This window comes from Echinops telfairi, unplaced genomic scaffold (assembly GCF_000313985.2).
Source record: "Echinops telfairi isolate 266 unplaced genomic scaffold, ASM31398v2 ScPeMD7_22;HRSCAF=79, whole genome shotgun sequence".
NCBI classification, from domain to species: domain Eukaryota; kingdom Metazoa; phylum Chordata; class Mammalia; order Afrosoricida; family Tenrecidae; genus Echinops; species Echinops telfairi.
In genome coordinates, this window is record NW_022103919.1 from 9,518,934 (window position 1) to 9,528,584 (window position 9,651).

The 9,651-nt window shown below is 41.0% G+C and overlaps 1 protein-coding gene across 2 annotated transcripts in view; it reads left to right on the forward strand.

Moving 5' to 3' along the window:
• CFAP95 (cilia and flagella associated protein 95) overlaps positions 1-8,396 on the forward strand; it is a 105,253-nt gene extending 96,857 nt beyond the window's left edge. For both annotated transcript variants that reach the window (XM_045288621.1, XM_045288620.1), the window contains one exon: positions 8,162-8,396. In XM_045288621.1, coding sequence (XP_045144556.1) covers positions 8,162-8,350 — 189 coding nt within the window. In that variant the 3' untranslated portion in view covers positions 8,351-8,396. The remainder of the gene's footprint in view (positions 1-8,161) is intronic.
• Positions 8,397-9,651: the final 1,255 nt, after the last annotated feature.

The following is a 9,651-nucleotide window of genomic DNA, read 5'->3' on the forward strand; positions in this document are numbered from 1 at the left end:
CATCACAAAGCAAGACACCTGAGAACTAGAAAGGCAAGGTACACTGAGCCATTTATCCCTTTGACCTTCAATTTACCCCACATATGTTTATCGGCCAGATTGGTACAATAAACTACCTCAAATATGTTGTTAGACGTCTCAACTTGTTTCCATGGCTTTGGTTTATAGATGCGCTAAATGAAACGGAATCCTTGACAACATCCATTGTTTCTCTGTTTCTTACAGTGCTGTTCATTGGGTCTTGTGAGGATGTTTGTTATCTTCATGTTGAGATATGGTCCAAGTATAAGTGCTCCGAGCCCTTATCACTTTCAGCAATCAAGGTTGCGTCATCAGCAAATTGCAGATTATTGATTTTTTTCCAATCCTGATACTGCATTTCCCCCCATATAGTCCCACTTCCCAGGTTATTTGCTCAGCACAGATTGAATGTACTTCATGAAAGGATATAACTTTGATGCACACCTGATTTTAAATTACTGCCTTTGATCCAAGACCATAATAAAAGAAGCAACAAAACCAGTCCTGTCAGTGGCTTGCATCTGACTCATCGTGGCCATATAGAACAGGGTAGAACTGCCACACAGGGGCTCCAAGACTCTAATCCTTATGGAAGCTGACTGCTATATCTTTCCCCCACAGAGTGGCTAGTGGGTTCAAACCGCCAAGATCTTTCCATTATCAGTGAAGCTCTTACCTACGGTGCCACCCGGGCTCCTTTTATAAATATATGACAGTGCAAATGTCTTCATATAAGACAGGCGGATGAATAAACATGTAAATGTGCTATATACAACTGAAAGGATAGAACCAGTGTCCGCAGCTAATGTTTAATGATGTATTGTGTATTTTTCTACTTGTCATTAATAAAGCTTGTGTGACAACCTTTATAAGCCACTTTATTTTTTAAACCCCATTTCCTATAGCTCTCCATACTTTTCTCTGAGGTGATACCTTTGAGATGCCTGGATTTCGTACTGACGTAGGTATTTATGTTGATGCCCTGGGTCTAAACATCCCTGCAATTCTGATGGCCCCTTGCCTTTCATTGAAAACCGGTATTTGCCAGAGATGTCAAAATTTGTTGACTAAATAGTAAGTAGTAAACCTTTCTTGAATTCTTAATGAAAAATACATCCAACTAATTATGGCTTACCTTTGATTTCTGAATTTGACAGTGTGCCACTTGCTCTTTTTGTTTGTTTGCAATGCAACCATCAATAGAAAATATTGTGAATGAGGGGGATCTGCCTGAGCTCCCTGTGCCCCAGCGACCCCCGTGGTTCACAAGGCAGACCCTGCTATCAGATCCTCTCCCGCAAGCCATCTGCTGGTGTTGCTGCCACAGCTGTGTGTTTACATGACAAACATATTAGGAGCCAGGTCTTCAGTCAAGCACATCCTCATGGCGAAGACATTTAGATATGATGTGCACTGAAAACAGTGAAGCAAAACATGCCAAGCAATCTCCTTGTCTAACAACGTTCGTTCCATCCAATGCGTCATTCAAATAAATAACCTTGCTGCCTCCAGTCTCTTTTAAGGGCAAAAGGAGTACCCAAAATGAGCATGCTTATAGGTGTGCTTGGGAAAAATGGTCTTAGCTGTACTTATGCCAGGTGGCTAATAGCTGCCTTTAATGATGGGCACAAGGTTAGTTCTCAGTCACTGATTTGGCCAGGAAACAAACCCATTATGTATTTTTATAGATGATCTGGATGAAGGAATGGAGATTATGCTTTTGAATTATTTTATAATATTAAATTATGCAGACTTTCTGATGTTCCAGAAGGCAGACCTAATGCTGTAAGTGACCTTGAAACCTGAAACTTTTTTTTTTAAGTCTCATGGAAAGGGGTGAAATTAAATAAAAACAAGCTTAACCAAGGTGATAAGGAAGATGGGAAAAACTGGGACCATGAATGACTAAGAAACAGCAATGTGGCTTTATTCTGAAAAAAAATAAAGAGATCATGGTTCTTAGAGTAAGAATTGAGCACCCAAAAGGCAGTGGGGACAGTGCTAGTGGGGTGGTGGTAGGTCCCCTAAGAGCAAAACACTCATGATTTAGAGACACCCTGATATATTTTACTGGTCGAAGTTATAACACCATGTTGTGCTTGCCTTTCATAATGAGGGAATGTTGGTTGGGGAGCCACTGGGTAAGATGGCCTTCTTATAGCACCCTAATCTCTATTTCATGATCTGTTACATAGAAAGGAAATGACGAAGGAGACTGGCAGGAAAGTTTTCTAACGGCAGGCTTTCCCCAAAGCAATTCTTTTGCTGCACCGTTACCACGTCTCTTACTGCAGGGCCTATTTTGCCTTCCCTCTTCTCTAACCCTCTTTGCTCCTCGTTTCTTATCAGCAATCTTTATTTGGCTTCCTCAACCCTTCCTTGAAACTCAATGCACTGCCGTTGAGACAATTCCAGCTGATAGCAGCCCTGTAGAACTGCCATCCCTTGTCAGTTGGTTTGTTGGACTACGGTGGCCTGTGTGTGGTGAGGGTGCTGGAAGCGATGTCACTGGTATTTGAAATACCAGCAGGGTCACCCAAAGTGAACGGGTGTCAGCAGAGCTTCCAGACTGAGAACAGACTATGAAATAGGAACAGGCTAATCCTCCTTTTGGTGGAATTAGCCACTGAAAACCTGATGAATAACGAACACCAGACACTTAGAACCTCATGAATAGAAGCAGAACATTGTCGGGGATGGCGCCAGATGATGAGCCCCTCAGGTGGGAGGGCTTTCTCAAAGTCGAGTGGATCTTGATGACGTGGCTAGAGCAAAGCCCGTGGAAGCCTTCGGGACCTTCATTTGCAGAGACAGCTTCAATTCCAAATTCAAACTTGGAATGTACAGAATATGAACCTTGCAAGATAGGAAATTGTCAAAACTGAAATGGAACACATAAAGATCCCTATTCTAGGTATTAGTGAGCTGAATCAGAAATGGGTGTGCTTTACTATGCCGTGCATGAGCTAATTAAGAGGAATGCATTGCATTTATCATAACAAAGGGCACTTCAAGATCTAGCGTGAAGTATAGTGCTGTCTATGATGGGACTATTCACCTACAAAGAAATCAAATTAATACAGCTATGACTCAAACGTATGCACCAGCCACAAAGCTAGTGAAGACATTGAAGAATTCTACCAGCATTTTCCATCTGGAACTGATCAAACACACAGTCAAGGTACATTGGTCATTATTGGCGACTGAAATGCAAGAGCTGTGAGCAAAGAGGAAGGAAAAAGAGTTGTAAACAGAAATGGTGACTATATATGTAGACCTCTTCAGATGAAATACACAGAAATCAAATGGATTACATCTGTGGGATGAGACCATGGTGAAGCTTAGTATTAGCAGCTACAATCAGGCCAGGGGCTGACTGTGGAAGAGATCATCAGTTTCTCCCATGTAAGTTCAATTGCTCCTATGTAAGTTCAGTTGCTCCTATGTAAGTTCAATTGCTCCTATGTAAGTTCAATTGCTCCGATGTAAGTTCAGTTGCTCTTATGTAAGTTCAGTTGCTCCTATGTAAGTTCAATTGCTCCGATGTAAGTTCAGTTGCTCCTATGTAAGTTCAATTGCTCCTATGTAAGTTCAGTTGCTCCTATGTAAGTTCAATTGCTCCTATGTAAGTTCAGTTGCTCCTATGTAAGTTCAATTGCTCCTATGTAAGTTCAGGCTGAAGCTAAGAAAATGAAAACAAGCTCATAAGAAGCAAAATACGACCCTGAGTGCTTTCCACCTGACTTTTGAGAACATCTCAAGAACAAATTTGACCCACCGAACACTAGCGACAGCAGCCCTGATGAGCTGTGGGAGGACATCAAGAACAGCATCCATGAAGAAAGCAAAGGGTCATAAAAAAGACAGGAAAGAAAGAAAAGACCCAAGTTCCTTGTCTTTTAATTCCATTTGTCTGTGAACTTTATGAAGCCCTCTTGAATAGAGTTAAAAGCGAGATTGGTCTCTTTCAATTGTCTTCTCCAATATGACCTATGGTAATAGGCCAACGTCTCTTAACTAGTCTTCTTAATTTCAAAACTGCTTCCTCTCATCCATTCCTTCTTTTAAATAACAGCTTTATTGAGATATAATTCATATACCATAAAACCAACCATTTTAAAACATATAAATCAGTGTTTTTTTAGTATATTCACAGGTTATGTAACCAAGATCACTTTTTATTTCAGAATGCTCTTATCTCCCCCAAAAGAAGCCTCTGGTCAGCCTGTGCGATCACGAGGTGTTGAAGGGATCAGGTATCAGGCATCATCAGGACAAAAAATCTTACCATAGTGAATGAGGTGGGGAGTGCAGATGGAGACCCAAAGCCCATTTGTAGGCCACTGGACCTCCCCTTACAGAAGGGTCTCAGGGAGGAGATGAGCCAGTCAGGGTGCAATGTAGCAACAATGAAACATACAACTTTCCTCTGGTTCTTAAATGCTTCTTCCCCCCCATTATCATGATCCCAATTCTACCTTACAAGTATAGCTAGACCAGAGGATGTACACTGGTACAGATAGGAACTGGAAACACAGGGAATCCAGGACAGATGATCCCTTCAGGACCAGTGGTCTGAGTGGTGATACTGGAAGGGTGGAGGGAGGGCGGGGTGGAAAGGGGGAACTGATTACAAGGATCTACATATGACCTCCTCCCTGGGGGATGGACAACAGAAAAGTGGGTGAAAGCAGACGTCAGGGCAAGATATGACAAAATAATTTATAAATTATCAAGGGTTCATAAGCGAGGGGGGAGTGGGGAGGGAAGGGGAAAAATGAGGACCTGATGCCAGGGGCTTAAGTAGAGAGCAAATGTTTTGAGAATGATGAAGGCAATGAATGTACAAATGTGCTTTACACAGTTGATGTATTATGGATTGTGATGAGAGTTGTATGAGCCCCAAATAAAACGATTAAAAATAAATAAAACAAAAATATTTAATAAAAAACAAAAAGAAGCCTCAGGTTCATTAGCAGTCATTTCTCAATGAGCCCCCCTCCCATCCTCTGACAGCCGCCAATCTACGGTCTATTTCCATGGATTTGTCTGTTTGGTCTCCTCTTCTTGTATTTAGCTTAACATGTTCAAGGTCATCACTATTGTACCGTACACCAGTATTTATCTTTAATGACTGATATTTCATTATAGAGATGCACCAAATGTTGTTTATTCAGTTACACAGTAATGGACATATAGGTTGTCAAGGTCTAATTCACAGCACAACTCTGGATTTTAGCACTTTTAGCCACCAGTCTTTGGTATCTTGTGCTGTGAGGTAGTTAATTTATTGTGCCAACCTGTCCGATAAACACATGTAGGGTTAATTGAAGGGCGGAGGGATAAATGGCTCTGCAAGCCTCATCTTTCGAGTTCTCGAGTCTCTTGCTTTGTGATGGTCGGACCAGGGTGCAGCTGTCTTAGCCAGTCCCCTGCTTTGGGTTGCAAGGCTGACTTCCTGCAAGACATCCCTGAGGAGAAGCCACATGGACCTACCCGGATGCAGCCTTGGGTGCTTGTGGCTGGAAAGGTGCCAGTCCCCCACCACTAATCACAGGTTCGATAGGCACAATTGTACGATTGAGATATATAATATTATATCAAAGTCATCGAGAGCATGAGAGATAAAAGAGATTGAAATAATGGGGTCAGGCACATTTCATGGTAGCATGCTCACCTCAGCCCCGCTTGGTGGTCCACGTGGAGAGAGGGGGAAGGGAAGGAAGACGGGGAAAGGGAACAGGGGAACAAGGATGGGAGAGGAGAGGGGGAACCGAGGAGAGGTCAAGGGAGGAGCAGAGAGATCTTTATTGCTAACCCAGCCTATATACCTTTGGGGGGAGTGCAAGCCCACCAATTACAGGTAGGGTCATACTTCACAGGAAGGGGCTGCGCTATAGGTTATACAGCAATGAGAGGGGGACCATCTAGGGACATACATGCAATAGGAAGAGGAGGGATTGGGGGTATACATGTGACAAGATGGGCAGAACCTAGATACAGGATGGCAGCCTAACTTTGGTTGTCTCTGAGTAGGTTTGGCCTGTATCCTGGCACCATTATCAGTAGGGTGTAAACCCCACCTACAGGAACCACATCAAGGACTGCAGGCCTCTAGAGAAGTAGCCCATTGCCCTTAACAGCAGGGAGCGGGGCCTATAAGCCCCTAATGTTTGGCATGTCTTTGGGGGAGATAAAGCTAGGGAAAAGTCTCTTTATAATCCCACAGATGCTGGAGCAGCAGGGTGGAAACCCTTGCCATGGATTGGTTTCTGGGCATATGTGTTCATGGCTAACGTTAGACTTGTGGGTTTTGGCAGCACTGCGTTGGGATGTTTTCTTGATGTGCACTTAACCTTTATATAAAACTCTCTCTTATATGTGAGTTTCTGTGGATTTGTTTCTCTAAAGTACCCAGACTCACACATGCTGCTAGAATGACTTTGCTAAACGCCACACTAGCCTTGTCACTCACCTCAGAAGGCTTCTCAGCCTGTGAGAGGGCGAGGGGATGGGATGGCGTGACAGTCAAAGCCCTCTTCTCTTGAGCCAGCTGGTATAGGAATGAGAAAATCCTGTCTCTCCGTGAAGGGACAGTGGTTCTCAAATCTCCTTCAACGGATCTCTACCTGTCCCCAAATAAGACAAAACTAAACTAAACTAAAACAGGCTCCAACCACAGAAAAGCAAAAGTCTAAACTAAAGAGCAGTGACATGAATATTATGTAGCTGGGGGGGGGGGCTTTATGGTTTATACTGCTCTTCATCTCTTAATTAGGAGTTTAATAATTAAGATCCTGGAGGGACAATGGGTTTGACTGTCAGGCTGACTTAGCTGGAAATCTTGGCTCAATCACTTACTGTTGGCATTATTTAAATTCTCTCCTTCTAAGAGCTTAAACAACTTATTTCATATTCTTATCTGTAAAGTGGGAGCAATAGTTCCCACCACAGAGCACAGTAATGGATTTAAAAATATAAGCAATCAAGTACTTTGCTGATAGACCGTAGTAGGCATTCAATTAATGGTAGACAAGATAATGATTATCCAAGTTGACCATCTGGTTAAACTTTTCACGAGAATAAAGCCAGTCTAAATTAGAACTTGTCTTAGTTATCTAATGTTGCTATAACAGAAATACTAAAGCAGGTACATGTAACAAAAGAAACTGAATTCCTCACGGTTTGGAAAGTCAGAAGTCCAACTTCAAGGTGACAGCTCCAGAGGGAGGCTTCTCTCTCTCTTAGCTCTGGGGCAACAGCCTTGTCATCAATCTTCCCCTGGGTCTAGGAGTTTCTCTGCGAAGGGACCCTGGGTCTAAAGGACACATGGTAGCCCAGCCTAGTTGATACATATTTTACTGGGGACACATTCAATCCATGACAGAACTGTTTGGTGTTCTTTCGTTGTTTAATAGCTTTGGAGAGTTAATGTCTTATGGGACTGAATCTTAAGATTTATCATTTATGTTTTCCTGGGAGGCATGACTTTGTAGCAATTATTGAAGATATAATGCAAGTTATCATTTGTCAGAAATGGTATTTTAATAAAAGTGTTAAGTGGTAGTTAGATGGTAATTATTTTTGTCTTATTTATGAGCCTTGATGGTGTAGTGGGTTATATACACATTGGGTTGTTAACTACAAAGTCAGCAGTTCAAACCCACCAGCTGCTCTGAGGGAGAAAGATGAGGCGTTCTATGCCCATAAGAGTTACAGTTTGGAAGTCCCTAGGGACAGTTCTATTTTGCCCTACAGGATGCTTATATGTTGAATTCAACTCAATGGCAATGAGTGAGTTTAAATGGTCATAAAATTTAAATTGTTCTTTGCTGTATGATTGTGGCCTAGGAAAATTTTGCATGTGTGAATGACTTAACATTTTTAGATTTAGAAATAAATCGTCCATGAACGTGATTCTTCTTTCAGGATCAGAAGTAATTAATTATACATGTAGTAGTTATTGTTTTCATTGAGGCATTTGCTGTATAGGGCTACTAAGTCAATTCATTGCTTAAAAATTAATCTTGGTCATAATAAAAATAATAAAGATCAACTTTTGCAGATCACTCCTTTTTGTTTTTAAGATTTCAGTTATTCAGTATTATTTCTCTCTCTCTCTCTCTCTTTTCCCTTTTAGGGTTGTCACCAGGAAGATGATTATTCAATAGTGCACAGAAAATGCCGTTCTCAATTCACAGATCTAGATGGTTCCAAGAGATTTGGCATCAATCATTGGCATGATGAGAGTGGAATTTATGCTAATTCACATGTAAAACAAAAACTCTGTCCATTAACGGATGGTCCCATTGTCCCATTTAAACTATAATGCATGGATCAGACTCTGTCCTTCTAGTAAAACAATAACGGTGGTATTCTTTTGTTTACCATTATTTACCAATGATTATCCTTATAAATGCAACAAAGATATTAGTATAGTAGACCTCTTCAGGCACAAAATATTATATTCTAGAAAAAGAATGTATATCTTTGCTTTTCATAAAATATTCCAGTGTTTTCCAAAAGTTGGTATGTGTACCACTAAGGCACACACCTCCAGAGGGTACTTGGCAGACCGGTCTCTTATTTTATCCTAAGGAATTTAATTTCTAATAGAGGAAAAAAGAGAGAAAAAAAAAAACTAGCACAAACAAATTTATGGGTTGCGTAGAATTTGGCTAATTGGAAAAAGTGAACTAAAATTTCATTTAAGGACAAGCTTGAAGCAAATAAAAATATAGATAATTTCCAGATATGACAAAAACATTTTAAACCTCAGATTACTTATGCCTGGACACTACCCAAACCCTCCACACCTTGCTGTTGTGTGGATCTGGTGAGCATCTCCCACTATGCCTCCTGGACAACTTTTGGACAACACTGGCCATATTGAATTGGTGTTTGCATAAGCTTTGTATGTCTGTGTGTGTGTGTGTGTGTGTGTGTGTGTATACTTTGTATGTCTATTTCCAGACTTCAGTATATCTACAGTTACTAGTTTCCCCGTGGTGTTTTTATTGATTCAAGAGCTCAGGGCAGCAGAGATGGAGACAGGATGTTGGTAACATGTCAGGGGGTTGGTGGAACACTCCAGAATCATCTGGTGCTAGAGTTAGAAAAAAACTTAGTGATTTGTTAGATTCAGCTGATCATGTTACAGAGGAGCAAGCACAGAGGTTTAATTAGGTAATTGGACAGACATCAATAACAGATCCTAGGTGATCTCTTAGGTCCATTTAAACTTTTTTTTTTTTCCAAAGGAGGGGTTTAATTCATTTAGTCAACATGGGCTTAATTTATTCTCATTATTTCCCTTATATAGAATATTCTCTGACATAAAATAATGCTCATCGATGGAAGATGGAATAAACAAACTATAGTACACAAACACAATGGAACACGGCACACAATGACGGAATAATAACAAATCTCTGACACACCTCATCACATGGATAATCCAGGAAGGCATTATTGTACTGGGGGAAATCAGACCACAAAAAGACAAATATTATATGAGACCACTATTATAAAAAGTCAAGAAAAGTTCATTGATGGTTACCAGGAAATGATCCCAAACCAAACATCAACCACAAAATGAAAACCAAAAATAAAACATCCCTCACTACCATC